We start from the raw sequence: 26,126 nt of genomic DNA on the forward strand, positions 1-26,126 counted from the left end.
GGTGCCAGCCCCATTTTTAAAAGTTCTTCAATCAGCCGAAACAGCTCACGTCGCCATCGAGCGTCAGGACCGATGTTGCAAACATATGGAGATCACATCAGGATGATGTCCCTCTGAAGTCTTTCTCCTCTCCACTGTATGTAAGCGTGGTCAGGTTATGTGATGTGCAGCACTCAGCTACTAGGACACCGAGTGAAAACCATTGTTAAGAGCTATCAATGGGGCAGGAAGACTTTGACCAGGATGAGGAAACACCCTGCCTTTTCTCCAGAGGAGGAAAGCATTTTTGGTCTCTGAAAACAACAAACCAACACACAGAGCAGGCTTGTAAAATAAGCTTGGGCTCGCCTCATGCTGCTGCGTTCAAAAGGATGGAGGCTTCCATGTTCATGCAGGAGGATGTATGATGTCTGTTTGCATTCACTGAACCTGTGAACCTTCCGGGGCAGCTCACACACACGTCCCCCTGGACCTTACCCAACAAGAGCAGTCACGTTTGGGTTTGTTATGTGTGCTCCTGGGCTGGAGGGGCTGGAGAGCTTTTTATTGACATGAAGAGCAAATGAGTGGCCAGGTTACTGATTACAGGTGATGTTGTAGTTTATTCGTGATAAGACTGCTTGAAGCACAAAGTCCTGCCAGGTACAAGGCGACACCACATCTCTCCCATCCCTCAGAGGACCACCGTTACTTCTCTGGTAAGTTTTTTTTCTTCTTATTCTTCCCTGTTAGATTGAAGCAAAAGGTAAAGTTACTCTTAATTACAGGAAAATCTTCATGTTTTCACTTGTGTTGGAACTGATTTGGGATGTTTACTGCACGCGCTTTATTTGACCAGGTGAGCAGGAAAAAAAAAAGAAAGAAAACCAGCTTGTTAAATCAAGTGAAAAACAACTGCTGCTGTCCTTCTACAGGTTGGTGTGTTTTCTGCTTCATTACATCTCTTGACCACAAAGCAGCATCATGAGTGTTGAGTCCAGAAAGCAGCGTGAGGCTTGCTGTTCCAAGCTCAAGGTCAGTGAATGTCTCTTTATTATAAAAAAAAAACCAGTTAGATGTGGGAATTCTTTTCTTTTACAAAAAAAAAGCATTGTAAATCCACTTTTCTAACCTTATCTCTCTCCGCGTCTCGGTGGGCCGTACCTATCTCACCTGATGAGGCCATAAAACAAAGAAAAGCCTCACTTTTTACCCCTTAACTCGATAGAGACTTTGACACTGCAGGAGACTTTGAGAGGAGGAAAAGTGTTTTTTTTCTGTGTAGAAGTACAAGCAACGGCACAGAGACATGGCTGGTCATCAGACGGGTTATCGCACAATTTTGTTTATGTAAGAAAATGTACATTAAGTGTTGAATTCATGCAAAAAAAAATTCCCAAGTTGTGTAAAGAAACAGAAATCTTGCAAAACTTTGAGAGATGTCATCTGGCGTAAATATTAGGCAACTATTTTAGTTTCCCAAGAAGGTGACCTCCAGCCCGGAGTAAGGCTCTTAATCTTTAACCATCATCGCTGTCCAAAAGCAGGATTTGTTCTGAAGTAAACAAACATACAAAAAAAAACAAACCTTTAGGATCAAAGACTGGGTGAAAGGGTTTTTACTTAACCTTCAAACCTTTTAAGTCCATCCATTTTTCCCTTTGGCTCAGACATTTGTCAGAATGTTGAGATCTTTCCTCGATGATGCAGAAAGGCTGATGAGATTTCAAACTCATGTCAGCTGACTCAAATTAAAATGATCATCTTGAACAGTTGCAGGAGGCTGCGGCACACCAAGGCTGCAGGTCCCGGTCCACACGTTCGCGTCCTTCGCTCCACGAACATCCATGTCCAAGAAACAGAAAGTAGAGGGCACTTGCACACCTCCAGGTCAACTCCAAGGCCAACTCAGGCAAACCTGACGTAAAAATAAATGCACGTCTTTGAAACGTAAAACAAATCTGCTCCAAGTAGGCTCCCCCTTATCTAACGCTGCAGCTCGCCACCACGTTTGGTGTAATTTGGTTACATAGATTTTGTGTGAAACCACTGAAAACTGGATCTCCTCAGCAAGTGTAGTAAACCACGCTGAGTGACGCGAAAGTCATTCCCAGGAAGATGCATGTTAGCTGGGCATGCTAACAATTGTAGCCCACTTAGTTACTTACTTGAAGATAAACACAGTTGAATTGCGTAGTTTTTTTTTGCTCTTGAGTTTTTCAAAGGTTAGAAAAAAGACTGTATACTCTTTAAATGATGAGCAGTACAGCAGTTGTGGTAGTAGTAGTAGTAGTTGTAGTTGTAGTTGTAGTAGTCCATGCAAACACGCGGGCTGTGCTGAGTAACGACGGGCTTGTCAATCCATGATCAACTGTCTTTTCTCATTTAAATGACCATCTTTCATGAAGGCTAATCCAATCACACATGCTCTCAGTGGACTCATTTCATCAGAGAACAGCGTAATAAAATAGTGTGTGTGTGTGTGTGTGTGTGTGTCTGTGTGTGTATTTTCCAGCTTTTTCTTGCTTCTCTGGCATTTGTATACTTCGCCAAAGCCTTCTGTGGAGCGTATATGAAGAGCTCCATCACCCAGATTGAGCGGCGCTTCGACATCCCCAGCTCCCTCATCGGGGTCATAGACGGCAGCTTTGAAATGGGTTTGTGCCGGCTTTTACAAATATACACATTATTTTTAGATTGATACACATATTGGATTTATCTGTTCAACTTTGGTGTCCTTTTCAGGCAACCTGTTGGTGATAGCGTTCGTGAGCTACTTTGGTGCTAAGCTCCATCGTCCCAGACTGATTGGTACTGGCTGTTTGATCATGGCTGCCGGATCCTTCCTCATAGCCTTACCTCACTTCTTCCAGGGCCTGTCAGTACACACTTGCTTTGATTTTCTTATCATTCCACATCTAATACTTAACATCTGCCAGAAACAACATGTGACTGGAATAATAGCTATTCAAGTGGTTCAAAAATTGTAAATATTTTAGTTTCATTTTGTCTTTTTCCTTATAAGGCTATCATAAATTTTTAAAAAATTAGAAATATTTCTACAATTACAAGTAATAATTGTGTCTCCAGGTATAAATACGAGACCAGTGTGTCTCACAAAACTGGCACCAACAGTACAGGAAGCATCCTGCCGTGTCTGTCCGACCACAGTGTGACTGACGCGGATGCCGCACCTGATTTAGCAGCACAGAAAGGTAGGTGACGTCCACCACTGCACACAAGCAGAAGACAGGAAATGCAGCTCTCTAACAACAGCTTCCTCATTCAGCTTGTGAGAAAGCCGTTGGCTCCTCCATGTGGATCTACGTCTTCCTGGGAAATATGCTGCGTGGGATCGGGGAGACGCCCATCATGCCTCTGGGGGTGTCCTACCTGGATGACTTCTCCAGAGAAGAGAATACTCCCTTCTATTTGGGTTTGTTCCATGTGATTCCCTCCTGCTTCATGCTCATCCCTCTTTCTGCTACAAGCTTCAGCTCAATCTGTTTCATTAGTCTGTTATTGTAAATCAGCTCGCTCGTTCCCACGACCGCAGGGTCACACTGATGTTTCTGTCTCTCTCCCGTTCGCCAGCCTGCATCCATACAGTGGGCATCTTGGGACCCATGTTCGGCTTCATGCTCGGGTCCTACCTGGCGAAGATCTACGTGGATATCGGATCTGTGGATTTAGGTTCGAAACGACTCGATATCAGAAACGTTAGAAACAATCGTCGAACGAAGTGGCAGCAAATTGTGTGATGAGTGAGTGAGTGAAAGATAAGTGAGTGATGGAAGTAATCTTGTTAAATCACTTCAGTGGAGGAAGGGCAGATTACAATGTAATCCAGTGGGGCAACTGGCCATTGTCAAATTACAGCCACTAAAAGTGCAGGTCTTCTCTCTGCCAGGCTCAGGTTTTTATCATAAGTAGTGAGAATACTTTGGTTGGATTCAGTGACGGCTGCTCTGGGGCCACAGTGCAGCTCTGCCCTTGCTTCATACTTGAACAATTTCAGTCACGATTATTTCCATCACTCACAAAAACACAACAACAACAAGAAGAAACAAAGTTTGCATCTCTCTATATCCAAAGCGGAGCGTACTTAGCCGTTCTTCTGCCCTTGACCCTGCACAGCAGTTTTGATGGCTCCAACAGATAAGCTAGTAGCACTAGTTCACTATTTACTGCATGGATTAGAGTAGTCCTTGAGCAAGAGGGCGCCAGGATGCAGTAAATTGGGGAGAGGTTACAGATTAAAGCAGTTCACCCTGCCATAACCTGCCGCGTCCCCCATCTCCCTCTCCTAGACGGTGTGACCATTAACCATAAGGACTCTCGCTGGGTGGGGGCCTGGTGGCTGGGCTTCATCGTGACCGGCTCGGTTCTCTTGCTGTCGAGTGTCCCCTTCTGGTTCCTGCCGAAGTCTCTGCCCAAGCAGGGGGGGGAGAAGGGCCAGAACAAAGGCACCGAGCTCTCCTCGGTGACAGAGCAGGAGAATTTCCTGCCAGAGGAAGATCACGAGGAGAAAGAGAAGGAGCAGACGTTCCAGCAGCTGGCTAAAGGTACCACCCGCACCGCCGAGCGAGGGGGAACAGCTTTGAGAGGCTTGTGATGACGCCGACATTCATAACACGTCATCACAAGCTGTAGAAGAAGAACGGCGTAAGGGCGAAACAACCACACTCTGAAGCCGCCACGCAAACATTGTTTAGTGTCAACATGTCTGATGATTAACCAGATGGCGAGCGAGAGCCTTGGTGGGTAACCCTGAAATAAGCCTTGTCATCTGGACGAGAGTTGAATGACACGTCTGCAAACTGCAAAGACAAATATTTACTTAAAATTAAATAGTTTCAGCAGCATTTAGGGAGAGAAGAGGAAAGGATGATATAGATTAAAAAGAAACTTTTTATGAAATAAGAAAAAAACAAAACAAAAATATATAAATTTTAACATTTATATTAGACAATTACCAAAAAGCAAGAATATTGTATATGTCATTTTTTTCCATTAAAAAAAAAAAAGTCCAAATCCTTACTTGAAATAATTTGAAATTTGTTTTTGGGTAAAACTGACCCCATTTTTTTTAAAAATCGTGCAATATGCTTTCATATAAATGTAAAAAATCTATAGATATCTATGGATTTTTTTAATTGCTCTCCACGGGTATAAATAAAGTTTTCTGAATTTGAATCTGGATTTTAAAAAAAAAAAAACCTGGAAATTCATGCTCTCACTGCTGGTTACTGAAACGTCACGTCGTCTTTTCTCTCTCCTCCTCCCCAGATTTCCTCCCCTCCCTGAGGAGGCTCTTCAGGAACAGCATCTTCTCACTCATGATCCTCACCTACCTGGTGGCTGTCAACGGCTTCATCGGCATGATCACCTTCAAGCCCAAGTACTTGGAACAAATCTACGGCCAGTCGGCCTCCAAGGCCATCTTCCTCATAGGTACGCCCCCCCCCCCCGACAACACCCAAAACAAACACACTGAGACAATGAAAGGAAGTTTGATTGAAAGACATGAAGTTCACACGAAATACAGCACACGTATGTGCAGGAGTACTGTGTGTGTGTGTGTGTGTGTGTGTGTGTGTGTGTGTGTGTGTGTGTGTGTGTGTGTGTGCGCGTGCTTGTTTTCAACTGCACTCGTGAGGTCCAGTGGGGTTTGTGAGGCCAACAAAAAACGGTGAAACCGAAGTGATTGAATAACTCAATAGGATAGATAATCACGGTTTCCTAGTATCTTCACGACTTCTTGGATTTGTTTCTGCAGGTATACTGAACCTGCCCGCGGTGGCGTTGGGCATCATCAGCGGAGGATTCGTCCTGAAGCGTTTCAAGCTGGGTGTCATCGGAGCAGCCAGGTTGTCCATGGCTGCATCTATCGGGTCCTTTTGTCTGTTCGCTGTCCAGGGTTTCATTCGCTGTGACAACTCAGAGGTGGCCGGACTCACCGTGTCATACGAGGGGTGAGTGGCGATACTAGCCAGACTTATTTGGTTACTTTCCCCGCCAAAGGTAGAGATGAGGCATCTGGATCTCGTGGGGGACGTATGAAAACAGCAGCCATTTTAATTTTCATCAGAACGTGAGGGGCGCAAATGCTAAGCATCAAACTGAGAACGCCGTCCATGCCTCTTTTCCCCACCAGGACTCCTGAAGTTTCCTACAATCAACAGAATTTGCTGTCACAATGCAACATGGGCTGCTCCTGCTCGATGAGGCACTGGGACCCAGTATGCGCCTACAATGGAATGACATACGCCTCCCCCTGCCTGGCTGGCTGCCAGACCTCCACTGGTACTGGCAAGGAAACGGTGAGCAGCGGTTCCTGCTGTATTTAGACATGGAGGAGACAGGTGGAACATGCACACGTGAGGACACCTGGTGGAGGGACATGCCCGCTGCAAGAAACCTGCTCAATCAGAAATAAATTCCTCTCATTAAAGTCAAGTTGGACAGCGCAGACAGTTCTGTCTTCAAAACAGAATGTCTCGATGGGTCACACCTCTTCTCTGGTTCTGTAGGTGTTCCACAACTGCTCCTGTGTTGGTGAGAGGATGAGTCCAGCCATGAACATGTCGGCGGTGCTGGGTCAGTGTCCCAGGAAGAGCGACTGTGATCACATATTCAAAATCTACATGAGTTTGTCTGTGATCGGGTCCTTCGTGTCCGCCTGCGGAGGCACGCCGGGATACATCGTGCTGCTCAGGTAAAACCGGCAAACGCTGGCTTCCATCTTTGCCAGCTGGCTGTTAACAATGCCTTTATAATATCTTGTTTTTGGTAAATGTAGAGATTTTATATCATATTTAAGTATTGAGGGGTCATCCTGTAATTGCGCATTGGTCTTTGCATTGACTAGTTAAGACTCTGGATTGGTGGGTTGATTAGGGAAATGGACCACTTGTCCTTAGGTGACGCGCCAATAATGTCAACGGTTAATAATACAAGTTGTTGCTCTGACAACATAAATTGCTCGTTTTACCACCTGATGAATTCTGTTGTAGGTCCATACAGCCGGACCTGAAGTCATTGGCTTTAGGGATGCAGACACTGATTGTAAGAACTCTGGGTGAGTACACAAGCAAGACTTTTGAATATACAGCACTTTTGATCATGTGGTTTTATGTGCGTACGTTTGTGGTTTTCGCAGGGGGGATCCCTCCGCCCATATACTTTGGAGCACTGATTGACAGGACTTGTTTGAAGTGGGGTACCAAGCAGTGCGGAGGTCGCGGAGCATGTCGACTCTACGATGCTGATGCCTTTAGGTACGATAACGTTTCTCCATTGTACCAACAATGGGTGTATATCAAAATATATACATCTACTACTCAGATGACTACACAATATAACTAGAGGGACTCATGAATGAGTCCTAACACCTAAAAGGTTCAAGGTCTATGATTCAGACAAGCGGCGGCTGCTAACAATTGGCAGAGCAAGACGACAGGGGTTGACACAAATATTCAGGTCATGAAATGAAGAGGCTGGACACCGTCTGTTTGGTTAAAAACTGGTCCGATGTCCTGTTCTTCCAGAATGACGTTCATGGGTTTGATCACCGGACTCTACTTCCTGGCCAACGTGATGTGGGGGGGCCTCTACCACAGAATCGTCAAGAGACAGAAGAAGTTAACACTGAGGAATCAGACCAAAGACAATGGACTGGAGGGGGACCGAGTCAATGGACATGCTCGTATTAACATTGCTAAAGGAAAAGAAGACACAGACAAGGAGAGCACGATTTAACGTGATTCCCAGTGTAGGTGAATGTAAGTATACAAGTGCCTAAGTTCTGAACTGCATCCAAACCGGACTGAATGGTACAGGATCAGCGCTCTTTGGTCTTCAAGCAGTGTACCTCTTCTACACCAAAAACGTCCCCCCACCGTTGCTGTCTCAAAGAATCCTAATGATTATATGACATATAATCTCGATACGAACAAAAATGATTTTTGTAGGAACAGAATATAGAGGTTATTTTCAGCTCTGATTTAAAAAAGTAATTAATTATGATTAAATCAGAATAGGACTAAACACTGTGCAGTGTCGGAGTGTACAAGGCACTCGAGAAGAGGAGAATAAATATTTCAGGATATAAAGTCAGTGTGTTTCAGGTGTTACCACCACAAGGAGCTGAGCGAATTATTAGCCATGGGCATAGAGTTTTCTGAGGCCTGACTATCGGCAGGAATATGCAAAAACAATCTGGCTGATTGTTATCACCATCGGTGGAGGGGTACAGCGAGGGCCAAGGAAGAACCCAACACCTTTTGGAGCAGAACCATTTTACTCTGGAGGGAAAAAAAGATTATTTTTACTTTTGGTTTGACTAACCCCAACTTGGTGGAGCTGCACTCCCTGAGTGCCCTGTAGTTTATGTACTTTCATGTTTTTCACTTGTTAAAGATATCTCATTGTATGAAGACTTAAATATATAAGGAAAAAAATCCCAAAGGGACTATGGGAACATAAATAGGGTTAGTTATATTTTTTTGGAGTTTATTTAGATTTTTTTGTTTGAATAAATGACTGTTTTTGTTCGAAGATAGCACATAACAGCAAAATAACCCAATAATCAGTAACAATCTGAGTGTGAGCCCAGGGTTAGATGAGTTCTAGCCAACAAACAAGTGCTAGCTTACTAAGAAGATTGCTAGCAGTCTAATTAGCCTGCTAGCAAGCTCTCAAGAGTGCTGGCAGGCTAAAAAGAGTTCTAGCCAACTAATAAGTGCTAGCAGGCCAAGAAGAGTGCTAGCATGCTAACACGCGTGCTTACTTGCTCTCAAGAGTGCTGGCAGGCTAACAAGAGCTCTAGCTAACTGTGAGATTATTTCCCAAAATGCTGAACTGTTCACTAAAATGCATGTTTTTATGGATTTAAACAAAAGTATTTGACATTTATAAAATGAAGGCCTACTGTATAATGAATCATGTCAGCTTACTGTATCTGTAGTTCTGGAATCTACCTTATCATAATGAGGGGTGTGGTTAGCACAAGAATATTAGCTAATAAGAGAATTAGCTCACTGGCTGAAAAACTATTTACAAAAATGTTGACCTGCTCTTTAAAACATTTGTTTTTTTGTTTTGTTTTTGTGTTTTTAAAAATGTATTGGACATTTCCAGAATAAATGCCTACAGAATACTGGATCAACCTAGTTTACTGTAGCTCTGAAATATCTTTGAAAAGGGTTTGCCCTCGCATTAGCGTGCTCGATAACACGCTTGAGTTGTATTTTAGGGTTGTTAGGATTTTTTTTTTTTAACTTAAGTTATCTAGGTAGTCAGTTTTCAGTTTATTGCCTTGTTAACTTTTCTGACACTTGTTAATTTTATTGCATAGAATAGGAGCGTGACAGGAGATGAGGGGTATGATGGATTATAAAGGTCATCATCATCATCATCATGCTAAGCTAGTAACCTTTGCTGGAGCTGTCATTGACGATCAGTAACGTGCCGAGCAGCATTTGACATGTGTGGTTGGCTACATGTGTGGTTGGCTGACATGTGTTGTTGTCTACATGTGTGGTTGTCGTACACCTGACATCGTACAGCGCACACTGCTTGTTACATCACATCTTTTTTACCTACAGGTCAAGCACGTTCTCTCCTCCAACTCACTGGTGTTTGTCTAGGAAGGTTCACCAAAGTTTGGAAAGGGACACTTTGATCGCAAAATGTTTTACTTTGTTATACACCATTGATTAAATGCATCACTAAATATGTAAAATTATGGTTGATGATGTGATTTTATATATTGAGCCAGTTTGTATAGTGTCGGCATTTTTTTTTTTTTTTTTTTTTACATATTTGTTGATTGTCCGTTAAGCATTCTGCATTATATTTGCAAAAAAGACCATTTTTTTCCACAATAATTTTCCAGTGTTTTTGTGACATTTTTTCATTTCTGGTGAAGATCATTTTTTTTTTTTTTTTTTTTTCAGATTTTATAACTGTAAGACAAACAAGGCCAAAAGGCATTGTGACATAGAGGTCATTCATCCCAATGCTCATCAACATGGGTTCATTCCTGCTCATTTGATAGACTGGGCAACACAACACACACACACACACACACACACACACACACACACACACACACACCCTCCTCCTTTTTATCTTTACACATCTGCCAGGGTATCACTGCTACTTTAATAATAACAAGACTGCTTTTCTACGGGTGCCTAAACACTTTCCCTTAGAGGACCAGAAGTCCAACCAAACAGTGGGTAATGTTGTGTTATTAAAATTACTCTCCCCGCTCTTGATTTTTTAGTTTTTCTCCCTTCAATCGTGTCAAACATTCTGCACCAGGTGGCCTTATTTACCAGAATATAATCGCAATGATTGCAAAAACAAAACAGGATGAACGATGATTTACATATATAAATATGTTTTTTAATTATTTTATATTATTGTAAGGCATGTTAAATTATTTCAATGTATTTATTTCAAATCTAGATGGCCAAATCAAAACTTATGAGCCCTTCTAACTTATTTCTAAAGTTACACTATTTACAACTACTGTTTTTTTTTCTAATATTTGGTGTAAAAAACCCTGCTTTTTTTGAATGAATACAAACGAATTCAATAGGCAACAATAAACGAACCCTCGCATTAAAACAACTGAGCTCTGAGTTTTTGCAAGACGGTTTGTTTGCTAACCCGAATCACGCACAATACCACAAAAGCATTGCACGTCGACTGTAACAGTGATGTAATGGCATCTTATACGTGGCACTAATTTGGTTTTTACTGTAGATCAGATACGAATTGACAAGTTTGCGGCTTTTCGTAATTTGGGATTTAAATGGAACTATTATTTTTTCCATCTATATTTATTCATGCCATTTAACCTTTTCCATCCATTTTTTCTCTCAATATTTTATCCTACTGCGAGCAGTGTGCAGTGTCCGATTTCACCAGCAGGTTGTACCCTAAACCTTAGAAGTATCCACCGTCTTACTGGATGTATTTGTCCAAAATGGACACCTACAGTTAGATACACAGGTTATCCGTTTACAGTAGTTATTACTCAAAGAGTGACTGATCCAGGAACTTACATTCTTGAAGCTATAAAGCAAAAATTGCAATGAAAAACGGAGAGAGCAGAAGTGGTAAATGCTGCCTTGTTGCTGCGCAGGAATGTAAAAGCTTTTAATCTTAATCCTGTGAAATTTTTCTGAGGTGCCAAAGCTGATTGTGTGACCTGCTGCCTGGTGGCCTGAACTCCCAGCGGCCAGTCACTGGACGAGTAGACCGTTTCCCAACAATACACAACATGTTCCACTCCACTTTGTTGGTGAAGGGCATTGTCTGACATGAGAGGAAACATTACGCAGCTTATTTACCTACCACAACTGGCTGTAAGGTATGAAGCTATAGCTAGCAGCTATGAGACTAGTTTAACATATGGAAACAGAGAACAAATCAGCTGGCTTGGTGTCAAGTTGACAAAATCATAGAGTTTTCCAACACTGCAGGGGGAAAAAATTAACAATTAAATCATATCCAGTTTAAAACAACTGTTTCTGTATATTTTTGAGCAGAAGATTTGTGTCAAGGCTTTTCCATGCAATTGCCCCTCTAGGTTGTCTCTGCCAGCATGCTAGCTGTTGCTCTGTCTAACTATGTGAGAGAAAAATCAGTTTTTACCCAGGAGTGAAACTTTTGCTCAAGAGTCAACCAGTGCAGATCAAAGCTGTAGAAAAGTATAAGAAACCTATGGCCAAATGTCAGATTTCCACAAATAATTCTTTCACACAGGCATTTGAGCTTTTCTTATGTACTTTTAGGCAACTAGTAGAAATACAGGATATTCGTGTCTGCCAACATCAGTGGTTGCAAAAACCAGGTTGCAACTGATAAATTTGAACAGAAAGAAGCATCCCCTGTTCTACCTTTTGATTTTTTATTTCAAAGAAAATATCCAAAGGGCCTGGTTTAGCCTAATCTCTCTGCTCCACCTCCTTCTTGTTGCTTTCCCTCTCCTGGGCTGGCTTGCATGCCTGTGGAATAGAAATGTGCGAGGCCTTTTGTCCTTCAGGTTCCGAGTAACAGCTCCGCTCTCAGACAGCAGAATAGAAGCTCAAGGAGAACAGGTCCGTCTTCAGTCGAGGGGAAGGACATGACTGCTTGAAGAGGAGCCCCAGAACAAAAAGAGAGGCAGAGCCTGGAGATGCACTAGGTATTTCATATCACTTCCTCTCTGGTTCCTTTGCAGCAGGGATTTTGCATTCTAGTTCTCCAAATTGTCACTGACAGCAAGTCTCAAGCTGCAGCATCCAATGTGTGTTTGATCATTCTGTAAATGCACATGAGAAGAAGAAGGTTGCTAGACTGAAACTTTTTAGGGTGCGTTAGGTGGGCTGAACCTGGAGGGACATTGTAGCAAGGGATTATTTATCGCACCAACGTAGAAGCGCTATCAGTGTTATTTCATCTTCTTGTCCCTCCTCCTCTGTTTTTCCTTTTTTCCCAAAAGGACACCTGTTGTGTTTACACAAGTGCCAGTTAGGTGGTTTTTAAGGAACTCTCTATCTTACAGACATAACATCACGCTGGTATGTTTGGATTTGCACTGCAAGATGTGTTTCAGTTGTGATTACAAACTCACAATATGGAGGGTTTTTTTTGAGAGAGATAATATGATTAACCTGGGGCGGCACGGTGGTGCGGTGGTCCTCACTGTGGCCCCCCAGCAAGAAGGTTTTGGGTGGAGCCCCAGCTGGAGCATGGGGTCTTTCTGGGTGAGTCTCCATGTTCTCCCTGTTCCTGCTGGGTTCTCTCTGGTACTCCAGCTTCCTCCACAGTCCAAAGACATCAAGAGGGGACCAGGTTAATCCAGACTCTAAATTGACCGTAGGCGTGGCTGGGAGAGCCAATGGTTGTCTGTCTCTATGTGTTGGCCCTGCCATGGACTGGTGACCTGTCCAGGGGGAAGGCTGCTGGGATAGGCTCCACCCCCTACCATTCTTAACAGGATAAGTGGTAGTAAATGGATGGATGGATGGAAGATTGACCTCCTATCTTTTGCTCATTACTGCTGAATAGCTGTTGGTCTTGAAACTAAGATAGCAAATGTCCATTTTATGCAAAAATCTTTTGTTGTCATTGAATAGTGAAAAGGGAAACGGCTTCTGTCAGTCGCCACCGTTGTTGCTATACGCTAATCTTCCTTACCTCCTCCTATCACTGACATGCTTTTTTCTATGTCGTTAATGTATATTGCACATATGCTGTGTGGCTTACATCTGGTTTTCTTGCAGTGCCCTGTGGGCAGGTAGTTATTCCAACGAAGCAACCTTCAGCGCAGGATGGAAGAAGCTGCTGAGGACAGAGACAAGATGACCAGCCAGCAGGCCCTCTGTGTCCCGGATCAGTCAGCTGGAAAACGCTCTGGCATCTCCACCCTCAAAGTATTAATATTTTATCCTCATGTTTCTCATTTGCATTGTTATTCAGCAATCTTTTATGGGCAGAAGTTAACTCTGTTTGATGATCTGAGCTCTAAACACGTAAACTGATCCAATCACACCGGAGGCTGATGTGTTGCTGGCAAGGCATTCAAAATTCTGATGTCTTTTCTAGATCAGCGTAACATTCGTGTAGCTCTGGGCAGGACGAGTAGACAACAGTCATGAGGAGCACCTCAAACGTACTTGGAGCTGTCTGCTTTAAGAGTAGGTTCCTGGAGTTATCGCCTAATTAACTCCAACAGCATAAAAGCTCAAATATGCTTAGCAAAACAAGATATACACAAATCAGTCCGAACGACTACCACATGCCTCAAGGTCACTGTAACCCCGCCGCCAGACTCATCAAGGCTGGACTTCACGAGGGGATTTTCTGTTGTCCTTGACATTCGCAGCAGATCAAGATTAAATCTTGAAACTTTTGAGGTCGAGTCTTTGTGCATTGGGCGTTTTTCCGGATAGAAATAAGAACCTGAGAATTAGGAGGCCAGGTCAACCCCTTGATCTCCTCAAAACCATAACTGAAGCATTTTTTGCAGTAGCACAGAGATTAAGGGAATATCACGAAGCATGGACTTGGTCAAGTACTTGATACTTTTCAAAATAACAGCCACATGAATGCCAGGACCCATGGTTACTTGATTGATCCTCCATTGCTGAATGGTCCAGTTCTGATGCATACGGGGATGCGTACTGACTCGTCTATGGCTTTGGTGGACTGGGTCCTGACACCTTGAACCCAAAGCCAGTATCACCTTTTCCAGCTACTTCTTCAACAGTGGCTCTTCTGTAGAATCAAGCCCAGTCAGTCATGACCCCGTTAGGGGTTCACTACTTGTCTGTCCATGGTTCTCTTTGGGCACTATGGCATACGGGAACACCCCACAAGACCTGGCCTTTTGGAGATGTTCTAACCCAATCAGTTTACACATAATTTCTTGAAAAGGCTTGGGTTGGTAATCTGGTTATTCTAGCAAATGCTAGATAGCCTGGACAAAAAAAACGAAAGGCCAACAACAGCGGCATCAGAACAAAATACTTCCTCGTGTTCACCATTTATATCACTAAACCGACTTTTCACGATTTGTATCTAATCTTGTTTATATCATACCTTTGTTATATTGTTATGACAATGTCAGGTTGTGCGCAGCTCATTTTATCTCACAGAAAACATGCGAAGTAACCAAGACCTCCTCACACGCTGTTGTGTGGTGGCACCGAATGTGTTCAAATCACAGCGTAGCTCCACGGGAAGTCGGTCGCACAGTTCAGACTCTACCTTTGAGTCTATTCTTTCACGGCGGACACACAAACTGACTGACGTCACACAGCTGGTGGTGTTTAGATGTGAGAGTCTGCATCAGAGGTCAGGTTGAGGTTTTTTGTGGGCGCCAACAAACCGGACTCTGCAGCAGGAGACCTCTCCAAATATGCAGGCGCATTCCATTCTGTTCCGGGCATGAATTTAACAAAAAGTAGTCGCATAACTCAAACAGCTGGGGGTGAAGAAGGCAGAAAAATGATCTTGCTTTGGTGTGCAGTCAAAAGTTATATTCCCCTTTGTTCTGTGTTTTCTAGTTGTTCATCGTAGCGCTGTCCTTCGCCTACTTCTCCAAGGCACTGACAGGCACCTACATGAAGAGCGCCATCACTCAGATCGAGAGACGTTTCGACCTCTCCAGCCTGCTGGTTGGACTCATTGATGGCAGTTTTGAGATGGGTATGTGTCCTCCAGCTGTGGATCTGTAGAGCAGCTGATCTGATCTCATTTGGTTCGTCTTTCTTGGAGTTAGGTAATTTGTTGTTCCTCGCTGTGGTCAGCCATTTTGGTGCCAAGCTGCATCGGCCCAGACTCATCGCTGTGGGCTGCTTTCTCATGGCTGTAGGAGCTTTTCTCACTGGTCTCACTCACTTCTTCATGGGGAGGTAAGCCAAACTTTACACAAAAAAAAATCAATAAAAAAAAAAGATCGACATTGTCTTGGCACAACTGTGTTTTCCACAGGTACCAGTATGTGACAGTAATACAGGCTTTCCAGAAAGAAAACGTGAGCACGGCTGCCTGCATCAGTCCTTGGAAATCAGAAAATGCGTCTGAAAGTCTGACGGAGCCCACCATGGAGGACAGTCCGGGTAAGACCCTGGGCTGGACTCTGGGATCAAATCATCCCTGAAAACAACTGATGTGTCTGATAACCTTGGCGGTCTCACAGCAAATGCATGAAATCATCACAGCTTTTAAACTGCGTTGTGTGGTGGCGGCAGGGGTTAAAGGTTAAAGGCCGCAGCACAGACTCCTGGACTAAATCCTTGGTTCAAATTCACGGGATGGACAGCGGTCTGAGTTGTTGGACGGCGTTAAGTTGTGGACTCTTAGTTTTGGGCTTTTAATTTGTATCTTATTGAGCTTGGCCCTGAGTTGGTTCTGATTCCTCACGTTGCCTTGAAACCTATTTTAGTCGCTTCCTTGTTTTATTTTGATATTCCCTTCCCGCCAATATTTGGCTTTGAGTTACTTCCTGTCTTTGTCTCTGGCCTTTATTGAGTTTTTCACCTGTCAATCAGTCTCGTCAGTCACAGCCCTGTTCCCTGCGCTCCTGTTCTCCCGCCTTGGTGCTTGAGTTTATTTATTCCAGTTTTGCTTTCTATGTCAGTCAGTGCGAGTTTACCAGTTCTATTTGTTTGTAAGTTTAGAATTCTGTTTTTTTTTCCATCATTTAAGACCAATCCCGAGTTCTGTAACTATGCCTGGTCTTTGGAATGTGCTTGGGCTCTGCTTCTATCGCACCCTGACAGGTGGAGGGGGCAGTTGAGGAGGTATGGTACCAAAAAACACCAGACTTTGCAGTGAGAGACGGCGTTCACATCCCTTTCAGTACAGTGTGTAGGACTTGAGTTCTTTTTTCTTTTTTTTTTTAACTTTCCTCTGTTTGCTGGTTTAAACTGGACTCTCATGACTCCCCTACTACAGACTGTAGAGGGCCCTCAAGCAGTCGTGGTCATTCTCATGGTTGTTTGATTTTTGACATTTTTTTTAATGTATATTTTAAAATTAGTTGGTTTTAGACAATTATCGTCTTAAATATCAACTACTTTTCACATCATCAGCATTGCCGCATTTTTTTCAGCAAGGCAACTTTTCTGTTACTCAGTCATTTACCAGGGGAAACAAAAAGATTTTAAAAATTGTGTGTAAAACTTGATTTTGCAATTTTTGGCCCCCATTCCGCACACACTTACATATTCATCCAAACCCTGATGTTCCAGGTGATATTTCAGCAACATGTTTATTTGTTTTTATCTTTCTGACGCCATGTTTGTAACCCGACTGTCACTGTGCATCACCTCACACGCCGGAAACACCGACCCGACCGAACTTTACGGCTCGTCTAGTTCCTGAGCGTCCGGTACAAACAGCTCAGTCATGCTTGTGTGCAGTCAGTCAGTTGTGCCACTTCTCGACTCAAGATAACCTGCTGCAGCCAGCGAGCCAGCATCATCAACGCCGAGTCTGTCCTCAGCCCTCTGGATAACTTCTTGGCTTTCCCTCAACTATCCCTGGAATGCACTGATCCCGTTCTGACCTTTAAAGCCACTCACCTCCCATGCGGTGTGCATACTGCTCATTCCCGATGCCCATGAATTCAACCTCGCGGCCCAGGTGAGACAAGGGAGCCACAGCCTGCGAGGCCGCCCCTCAACAATGCCACCTATATGAATGAAACATGAGCAGAGCGTCACCCAGGAAGCAAAGAGAAAAAAAGGCGGAATAATAGCAAGACATTCAGCAGACGTTCCTAATATTTATGGTAATAACTTCAGTGTGGACGCACATCTGTGCATCTCTCATCGTTCAGGCTCTCTGTTGTTCCCGTTAATGAACTCTTTTCCTTATAAAACATCTCAGGATGCAACGTATTGGTTCACGCCGCTCTGATTCAACGCGATATGGAAGCAGCAAGCAAGGCATCGCCATGTAATGACTTGTCTTCTATATTTGAGACAGCATCGCAGTGGAGGTGCTGGACTTTAGTTCCCTGTCCTCACCGACATGCGAGTAGAATAACGCGTGCAGAGTTTGATGGTTTTTGTTCGTAGAATTTTGAGTATACGTGCACCTTCATTTAATTTAGATGCAAAATAGTGATGGACCTCTGTCACCTATAAGCAGCTTCCAGGGAAATACAAGAAATAAAAAAGATCTTGGACTAAAAACACTGATTTTAAGCTTCTGTGGTTGTTTAAATTTGGTGGTATGGTAAGAAAAGAAAAGATAAATTTCTGTTTGTGATGGAATTACAGTAAAAATCTGTATTGATTGGATATCTGTAAGAGGGTGAGTAGCTACCATGGAGGCAGGTCCTACCTCCACATTACCACGATATTTTCAAAACCAAAAATAAGAAGAAATTGCAGAAATTAGTCATGATTTGTTTGACATGATTCAGTCAGCAGTTTAGTTATGAGTTTAATAATTCCGAACACACAGCCTGCCCCCTTTTGGTTGAGTAAAGTATGTAATGTTTTCAGTGTTTCTTTACCACTCAGCAGGAGTACAAAAAAACTTGAGGCTGAATTTCAGTGAACTTGGAGGAGGGGTGTGGCATGGACCAAGGAAGAAGCCATTTTCGGATCAGATCCGTTTAACTTAACAAAACAATTGCATTTTTTTTTTTTTACATTGGTTTTGCAGAGTTTCCTCGAGCTCACAAAATATGATGTAATGAGTCCGTAGAGTATGCAAAAACTGTTGGAACGAAGATGAGATATGAGCGAGGGGACGTTCATGCACTCCCGTGTGTCTGTGCAGCCTGTGTGAAAGAGCCGGGTTCCAACATGTGGATCTACGTGTTCCTGGGGAACGCACTGAGGGGTATTGGAGAGACCCCCGTCACGCCTCTGGGTATCTCCTACATCGATGACTTTGCTAAGGCAGAAAACTCCCCGTTCTACATCGGTAAGACGTCGCTGCTCACCGTTAATTCCTCCATGTAAATGTGCTGTTTCGCCACTGACTGTTTTTGATGACCAGCTTGTCTCCAGACGATTTCTCTGCTGGGACCTATGTTTGGTTTCCTCCTGGGATCCTACTGTGCCAGATTATATGTTGACATTGGATATGTTGATATGGGTAAGTGTGACAAAAACAACGTCATTGGTTGAACATCCTCACGTTAGAGTTACAGTTGATTATTTGACCGTTCAACCAGATCAAGTGCACAAGGTGATAAATGGCTTCTCCTCCTGTCTGCTCGGTTGAAACGTCTTGCTCTTTCTTCCAGAAAGTGTAACCATCTCTCCTAAAGATTCCCGCTGGGTGGGAGCCTGGTGGCTTGGCTTCCTGGTGTCCTCCTGCCTCCTGCTCATCTCCAGCATTCCCTTCTATTTCCTGCCTCGCTCGCTACCCAAGCAGGAGGGAGACGAGGACAAACCCACCCCAGTTCTGGAGACCTCGGATGGGGCTCAGGATGCTCTCAACAACCACCACCACAATTTGAAGCTAACTGAAATAGCAAAAAGTGCAGTGCATCATCTTCTAACACTCATATCTCTAGTACATACGTGCTGTTCTACTTAATGAAAAGCAGGTGAACAGACTCCACCTGCCGGCGTCTGATCTCTGCTGATGTTGGTGCTGGACCTTCCTCTGCAGGGTTTCTTCCCTCCCTGAGGAGCCTGCTGGGGACTCCCTCCTACTTCCTGCTCCTTTGTGGCAGCGTCTTAAAGTTCAACTCCTTCATCGGTGTGTTCACCTTCAAAGCCAAATACATAGAGCAGCAGTTTGGACAGTCTGCATCCAGAGCCAACTTCCTCATAGGTGAAAAAAATACTCCCAGTGTTCTTTATTCATTTGATGGTGTCCTGCAAGGACACAGCGCTGCACATCTGCTTCAAGTTTTAACACTTCAGATCAGATTTGAGTTCCTGCTGGACCTCTTTGTCACCCCGAGTTGATCTTCCAGGTGTGCTGAACCTGCCGGCGGTGGCGGTGGGGATCTTTCTGGGGGGGCTGGTGATGAAGCGGTACAAGCTGAGTGTGGTGTCAGGGGCTCAGCTCACCTTTGCCACGTCCTTCCTGGCTTACTTGCTCATGCTGCTGCAGTTTGGCACCAAGTGTGACAACATTCCCGTCGCCGGGCTCACCATCTCATACAACGGGTCTGGCTGGACACACGAGGGGTGAATATGAGATGGTTTCACCCGGTCAATGTGACTTTTATTGAAATGCTTTGGAATGTCTTCACAATACTGAACAAGCATTTATAAACAGCAACGTTATTCATGTGACCAGAAAAAAACATTTAGTTATAACATCCATCCATCCACCCATTTTCTAATGCTTATCCTGTTGAGGGTGGTGGGGGTGGAGCCTATCCCAGCAGCCTTCCCCCTGGACAGGTCACCAGTCCATGGCAGGACCAACACATAGAGACAGACAACCATTGGCTCTCCCAGCCACGCCTACGGTCAATTTAGAGTCTGGATTAACCTGGTCCCTCTTGATGTCTTTGGACTGTGGAGGAAGCTGGAGTACCAGAGAGAACCCAGCAGGAACAGGGAGAACATGGAGACTCACCCAGAAAGACCCCGTGCTGCAGCCGGGGCTCCACCCACAACCTTCTTGCTGGGGGGCCACAGGGAGGACCACTGCTCCATAGTTATAACATGAAATATACAAATTTTATTGACATGAATATGTATGCATTTTGTTTCCAAAATTCCGCAGTTTTTTTCTTAATTTCCTTGAGATTTTCTTATACATTTTTTTGATTTGACTGTGAAAAAAATCATTTAATTTAGTTGGAGGCTGGAGGAAACTAATTTACAAGCATTAAAGCAGCAGAAATCTGACAGCATCATTGAAAAATATAGAGAATTTTGTGAATTTGTTGTCATTTGGGGAAAATCACCATCGCTGTCTTTGTAATTTTCTTGATGCTTTTAAGGGATTTATTTCTAATTTTAAGGTAACATAGAAGTCAAATAACTTGTTTTGGGAAAGTTGATTTGCAAATAAGCAAAACTCATTTGAGAATAACAGAAAAAAATGACCAGAAAACAATAAAATATCAACTTTTTTGTAAAAAAAACAACAGCGATATTTCCTATTCTGCTTGGATCATTTTAGGGTCTTGTTTAAAATATTTAAATTATTGTTAAAGATGTTGCAAAATATCTAAATATGAAAATAAAAAATTGGCGACCTGTCCAGGGTGAACCCCGCCTCTCACCTGAGGGCTGCTGGGATAGGCTCCACCCCCAAACCCCCCCGCGACCCTTATTAGGATAAGTGGTAGAAAATGGATGGATGGACGGATGAAAATAAGATATGTTACATATGAGGGTCCCTATTGTGGAAAATCACTCCCCACTGAAAGTCAATTTGGGGGGCAACCTGAAAATTTAAGAAGACCCAAACACAACAAAGTGCAATTTTAACGCCAACGACCCGTGATATATCACTCTCTTTGATATCTAGGACCCCGAGTGTGCTGTACAAGAGTGAAAAGCTCTTCTCAGAGTGCAACAGAGAGTGCTCGTGTTCAGGGGAGGACTGGGACCCTGTGTGCTCGGACAGCGGCATCACCTACATTTCTCCTTGTATGGCCGGCTGCATCGACTCCAGCGGATATGGCAAGAACACAGTAGGGAGACACACACACACACACACACACACACACACACACACACACACACACAGTGTGCTCCCTGTGCCCGTGTGGGTTCTCTCTGGTACTCCAGCTTCCTCCACAGTCCAAAGACATCAAGAGGGACCAGGTTAATCCAGACTCTAAATTGACCGTAGGCGTGGCTGGGAGAGCCAATGGTTGTCTGTCTCTATGTGTTGGTCCTGCCATGGACTGGTGACCTGTCCAGGGGGAAGGCTGCTGGGATAGGCTCCACCCCCACCACCCTCAACAGGAGAAGAGGGAGAAGATGGATGGATGGATGGCTATGAACTGTTCAGAAAGGCTTTCAGCGCTGTGGTACCATGGCATCCGTGCTGCATTCCACAGAAACCCTCCCCAGTGACGTCATGCATGACCTCCATGACTGTTGGTCCTGCAATCCATCTCTCCTGATTTATTAATCTGTTTTCGTACAAATGTTCCATCATGTTCTGCGCTCATTATAAACTGCGTGTATTTCTTTTCTTTCTTTCTTTCTCTCCAGGTTTTTCACAACTGCAGCTGCGTGTCGGCCTCCTTCCCAGCAGGCAGCAGCACGTCGGTCAGGCTGGGTCAGTGTCCCCATGCCAAAGACTGCACCCGCAGTTTCACGTCCTACATGGCTATATCTGTCCTCAGCTCCTTTATCAACTCTCTGGGAGCCACGCCTGGCTACATGATCATCATACGGTCAGTGTTTTCTCTCCAGGATTTAGATTTCATCTGCATCTAAATATGAAGTTGCGCATACTTTGCAAACCAGGTGGAACGAAGACACAATCCACCTGTCATGACATCTAAAGCTCATAAATTAAGGTCATGAATATTTTACATGATGTACGACACTTAGTGGTTTTTAGGTGTGAGGGTTTGGGTGTCTGACTCGTCCTTGTTGGTTGCCTGGCAACCTCAGGATGGAGGTATTACATCAGGAAATAATCTCAGTTTGTCAGGAAGTGTTGTGTAATGAGGTTGATACGGTGGTCTGTATGTTCTCCTGCACCTGTTAGGGGTTCTGCTGTGGGTTCTGGCTTCCTCCCACAACTCCAAAATATGCACAGGCACTAAATTGCGTGTGGGCGCAACCAGTTCAGGATGTGACCCCGCCTCTCACAAGAGTGGTAGCGTTTGACGAATATATAACACATAATGTATCCATGCATGACAAGGATAAGCTTTACTACATTAGCTTTTTACTCTTACAAGAATGCAAATCAGTGTATTTGCTACGTCTTCTGACCTGCTCTCGTTTGGTTCCTGCAGATGCATCCCGCCAGAGCTCAAATCCCTCGCGCTCGGTATGCAGACCTTGGTAACGAGGACTCTTGGTACGTCTTCTTGTGTTTTCTCGCCTGTATTTTGTTCGCTTTGGGTTGAAAAATGAATTCAGAAACATGGAGCGTTTCCCTCTTAGCTGGCTTGATTACCATACAGAGAAAAATCCAAGTGAATCAAAATGTGCTTCTAAGAAACCACGAGATTCAATGTTTAAGCAGTAAATACAGGTAGAAGGACTATTATATGGTTCTACTACTTTTCTTTTGCATTTATCTCCTACTTCCTTCTATGCAACCACAGTTTGAATATTCTGACAGGTCCAAAAATGCTAAACGCACCTGGCTACAGGTCGAGTGCAGGCTCAGATTTGCAGACTGCTCTGGTGGTTCTGTCGGACTGAGGACACACGAGGAAACCCATCTCCATCCCAACATTTCAGCCCGACGCAACGTTGTAAATGCTCATGTCTCTGGTGCTTCAGGTGGGATTCCAGCACCGGTATATTTCGGAGCCCTGATTGATCTAACGTGCCTGAAGTGGTCAATCAACAAGTGCGGGAGCAGAGGGGCGTGTCGCCTTTATGACTCTGATATGTACAGGTATGCCCTTTTAACATCTGCAAATAAGAACTTTGGATGAATTTGCTGGTAAATATTTAACCGTACGGCATCTATTCCTCCTCTTTGCAGGATCACCTTCCTGGGTCTGGTCGCTTGTCTCAGCGGTTCATCCTTTTTCTTCATATTTGCCGTCATCATCCTCCTCAGACGACAGTTCCGGAAGCCAGAGCAAGAAGCAGATCAGCCGCAATCAAAAACTTTAAAAGACATCGAACTTCAGACTTCATCAAAACCCAACGAGGAGCAGACAAGAGCTGCTAAAACTCCCAATCTCCCTCAAGCCTCCAAAGTTTGGATGAGGACAGTAACAGTTCTCAAGGAGGGTGAGGAGATTCACGGAGGAGACGGAACCAAGCAGATCCCTCCAGACAGCAGACTGGCTTGTAACACCACCTCTGAGCTCACTCCTCATCGCGGGGGTGCCGCAGGAGCGACGCAGGAGGTGGAGGAGAGAAAAGCCCCTGAAGAGGCCAAAGCTGAAGGAGCAAACAAAGGAACTGGCGAGCAATGCGATTCAACTACAGTAACTCAGTCTGAGTAAAACCCTGAATTACTTCAGCATTATTCATGTGCGCTAGCCTCCTCAGCGCTAACAGTTCTGTTTCATCTTCTATGACAGGATAGAGCAGTGAAAGGGGCAACCAAAGGTCCCATTTCCACTTCAGCATTCATTAGAATCTAGAAACATATCACAATACAGCACTGAGAGAAGACCAGCCGTTGTGCTGCGACTGTGAAATGCTGTGAATGTTCCTGTTTTTACTGCGCTCCAATGAAAATGTATAATATTATCGTCACATTCAAGATATTCCTTAATAAAAATACTCTAAAAGAAGGAAGTTTTCAATTGCAATCGTTCTTTTGGCTACTTTGGCAAAGCACAACGATCTGGGAAGCCTGTTGACACCTTGTCAAATATGGTGAATAGGTTTTTATCATCATGAGTTCCCAAAAGCCAAAAGGAATAGTTTTTTTTTTTTTAATTATTGCTGGAAATACAGTAAACTGTGGCAAAATTATGAGCCTCCTGGAGGTTTAGTTCTGCAGGGCAACCTTTACAGATAAACACAACTGAAATTTTTCAAGGGAAAATGTTTATTAGCTGCAAGCTAACTTTACGCTAAGAGAGAACTGGACACAGACCCATGACTTCATCGCGCCCAGCTTGAAGCTTCTGTTTCTCTGAAGATTCAATTAGCTACTCGTTAACTAGCCACATCCAGTTTGGTAACTGACTGACTGATTTTATATCATAGATCACAAAACTGGAATATCTTAACCTTGTGCTGACCACAACGCATTTCAGGCCTTTAACCAGCAGCTCATTAACTCTGAGACAGCGGCCCTCACACTCGGCAGTGCTGATTCCAGTTTTTCCATCTTAGGCCTTACGTGTGCCTCCCACCCTCAAGACACACTGAGTTTTTGTGTTTGCTTACAGCTCAAGTCTCAGCGCTGCGGGTGAAAATTCCCACAGGTGCAAAGACGCTGCATGCAGAGAATCCTGCACGTGATCTTGGTGCACAGGAACATTCTGTAGTTTTTGAAATGAAGTTATACGATCAACATGTGCCTCCCACCTCCAGCTCCCATCCACTTGCCCTTGGCTTGCACATCCTTCTAGCAGAGGTGCTGTGTGTGTACACCCATCTGTCTGGATATCAGCAGGATTGCACAGTCTACTGCTCTGACTTTCACAAAACCTGCTGGAGAGGGTGGAGCATCGGCCATAGAAGAACACAATCAATCTGAAAGCGGTTCTGAATCGCCAGGCGGGTGAATAATTGATTCTTTTTTTCGACGGCATGTTTATAGATTCAACTGGTGATGCTGACACCGACTGCCTCAATTTTGCTTTTTTTTTTTTTTCCATTTTCTGCCAGATTCTACACAAAAATGTAAACATCTGAAGTGTTTTCCTTGGGTCATGTTGGATCTGAGCAAGAACTGTCCAGGAAGAAGGATCGTCAGGGATGATGGAGTGAAGTCATTATGAAATAGATGCATTTACTTGGAAGCCAAAGAATCCTTGTGTTTGCAGGTTTCTTGTGAGGATTACAGGAAGGAGGTGTTCCTGGGACAGTGGTGGGTTTGGGGGGGGGGGGTTACTAGGCCATTAGGACTGTGTAGCATCCCTGTTAGCTCAGAGCTGTGGTAGAAACCACCAGCGCTTCCCAGCAGCCTGCAGCCTGACGTGACATCTCTCCAGTCAGACTGTGGCTCGATCTCTACAAACACAGCCATGCTCCACATTTTTTTCATGCATTCTCCAATGATTACATTTTTATGAGCCCTCGCCTGCCAGCCACTGTGGGCATCTCTGTACTTTGAAATCATGTAAACAGTTGATTTTTGAGTTCATCCAAACAGGTTGCGGCGGATCAGAGAGGAGTTTAGAGAGCAACATCCGTGATGAATTGAGCACAGATGTCATTTTTTACAAGGGGAGGAGGAATGCGTTTCTGTCCACCTTGATTTTTAAGTGGCGTGGCTTGATTGGAAAAAGCTTTTCATACATAAATGAGTGTTTTTAACAGATATGACAGTTGGATGTGTCGACTTTGAGATTGAGCTCAAATCGGGACACCCGGCCCAGCAGAATCATGTTTCTTTCCAGGTATGTTTGGTGGTTCGTGGCGATTAGAGCTGTTTCTCAGTTCTGTGACAGCCCTGGAGAGGTAGCTAGCAAAAACATGTTGGCCCCCTAATGGTCGGAGCAGCCTCCTGCACGCGAGCAATTGTGCAGTCGCGGGGGTTCTCTGCTGTCGGTGGCGTGAGCTAACGTCAACAGCCTTCCAGCTTGGGGCCCCAGCAAGGTTTTGTTGGTCTGTCTGCTGATGTGCTGCAGCATTTATACCTTTGAGTTCCTGTATGTGGGCACAACATTGAATTTTCCAAGGGTGTTGACTGTTCCATTAACTAAGTTCAGCAGAGCCCGTGACACAGAAACGGCGGTGAAAAAAACCCATCAACCTACACGTGACAATTGAGGCTAAATTCATCCACGGAAAAATATCCTTTTATCCAGCAGATATCTTCGTCTTTTGGTTTTTAATGCTGTTTTTCTTCAGTTTTGGAAGTTTTCTTGA

At 44.1% G+C, this 26,126-nt stretch overlaps 2 protein-coding genes and 1 long non-coding RNA gene across 9 annotated transcripts; 2 read left to right on the forward strand and 1 right to left on the reverse strand.

The window, feature by feature from the left end:
- Positions 1-10,591, forward strand: slco1d1 (solute carrier organic anion transporter family, member 1D1). Of its 2 annotated transcripts, XM_086201192.1 has the most exons (16): positions 1-698; positions 768-838; positions 915-1,014; positions 2,495-2,636; positions 2,725-2,857; positions 3,070-3,194; positions 3,269-3,415; positions 3,574-3,672; positions 4,290-4,544; positions 5,269-5,433; positions 5,759-5,954; positions 6,137-6,302; positions 6,513-6,697; positions 6,996-7,060; positions 7,142-7,259; positions 7,530-10,591. In XM_086201192.1, exons 3-16 carry the CDS (start codon positions 964-966, stop codon positions 7,738-7,740), a joined length of 2,058 nt encoding a protein of 685 aa, XP_086057318.1. In that variant the 5' UTR covers positions 1-698; positions 768-838; positions 915-963; the 3' UTR covers positions 7,741-10,591. The 2 variants fall into 2 exon arrangements, with proteins under 2 accessions (XP_086057318.1, XP_086057317.1); XM_086201191.1 differs by lacking the exon at positions 768-838 and having other exon boundaries at positions 2-698.
- On the reverse strand, positions 600-17,145 carry LOC147262389 (uncharacterized). Of its 3 annotated transcripts, XR_015112368.1 has the most exons (4): positions 4,085-4,629; positions 3,373-3,660; positions 1,608-1,897; positions 600-725 (listed from the first exon to the last, which is right to left on the reverse strand). It is a non-coding gene; the product is annotated as an uncharacterized LOC147262389 (long non-coding RNA). The 3 variants fall into 3 exon arrangements; XR_015112367.1 differs by lacking the exons at positions 600-725; positions 4,085-4,629 and adding an exon at positions 17,070-17,145 and having other exon boundaries at positions 981-1,897; XR_015112366.1 differs by lacking the exon at positions 600-725 and having other exon boundaries at positions 981-1,897.
- slco1e1 (solute carrier organic anion transporter family, member 1E1) lies at positions 11,236-23,863 on the forward strand. 4 transcript variants are annotated; one of them, XM_086201187.1, is made up of 16 exons: positions 11,236-11,365; positions 12,014-12,181; positions 13,263-13,412; positions 15,048-15,189; positions 15,263-15,395; positions 15,475-15,602; positions 18,280-18,426; positions 18,502-18,600; positions 18,752-18,988; positions 19,123-19,287; positions 19,433-19,649; positions 20,950-21,115; positions 21,645-21,829; positions 22,403-22,467; positions 22,899-23,016; positions 23,107-23,863. In XM_086201187.1, the coding sequence occupies exons 3-16, from the start codon at positions 13,311-13,313 to the stop codon at positions 23,576-23,578; spliced, it is 2,376 nt and encodes a 791-aa protein (XP_086057313.1). In that variant the 5' UTR covers positions 11,236-11,365; positions 12,014-12,181; positions 13,263-13,310; the 3' UTR covers positions 23,579-23,863. The 4 variants fall into 4 exon arrangements, with proteins under 4 accessions (XP_086057313.1, XP_086057315.1, XP_086057314.1 ...); XM_086201189.1 differs by having other exon boundaries at positions 11,260-11,365; positions 12,041-12,181; XM_086201188.1 differs by lacking the exon at positions 11,236-11,365 and having other exon boundaries at positions 11,997-12,181.
- Positions 23,864-26,126: the final 2,263 nt, after the last annotated feature.

Source organism: Aulostomus chinensis, chromosome 4, assembly GCF_037954235.1.
Source record: "Aulostomus chinensis isolate RoL2024-O1b breed Wild chromosome 4, RoL_Achi_v1.0, whole genome shotgun sequence".
Classification (NCBI taxonomy): Eukaryota; Metazoa; Chordata; class Actinopteri; order Syngnathiformes; family Aulostomidae; genus Aulostomus; species Aulostomus chinensis.

What these genes read in the sequence shown, in the direction of transcription:
- slco1d1 (XM_086201192.1), top strand. Translation starts at nt 964, where the DNA reads ATGAGTGTTGAGTCCAGAAAGCAGCGTGAGGCTTGCTGTTCCAAGCTC. An exon ending in AGACGGCAGCTTTGAAATGG is followed by an intron (nt 2,637 to 2,724) that starts GTTTGTGCCGGC and finishes TGTCCTTTTCAG; the next exon opens with GCAACCTGTTGGTGATAGCG. An exon ending in CAAGGCCATCTTCCTCATAG is followed by an intron (nt 5,434 to 5,758) that starts GTACGCCCCCCC and finishes TTGTTTCTGCAG; the next exon opens with GTATACTGAACCTGCCCGCG.
- slco1e1 (XM_086201187.1), top strand. Translation starts at nt 13,311, where the DNA reads ATGGAAGAAGCTGCTGAGGACAGAGACAAGATGACCAGCCAGCAGGCC. An exon ending in GCGGATATGGCAAGAACACA is followed by an intron (nt 21,116 to 21,644) that starts GTAGGGAGACAC and finishes CTTTCTCTCCAG; the next exon opens with GTTTTTCACAACTGCAGCTG. An exon ending in CTTGGTAACGAGGACTCTTG is followed by an intron (nt 22,468 to 22,898) that starts GTACGTCTTCTT and finishes CTGGTGCTTCAG; the next exon opens with GTGGGATTCCAGCACCGGTA.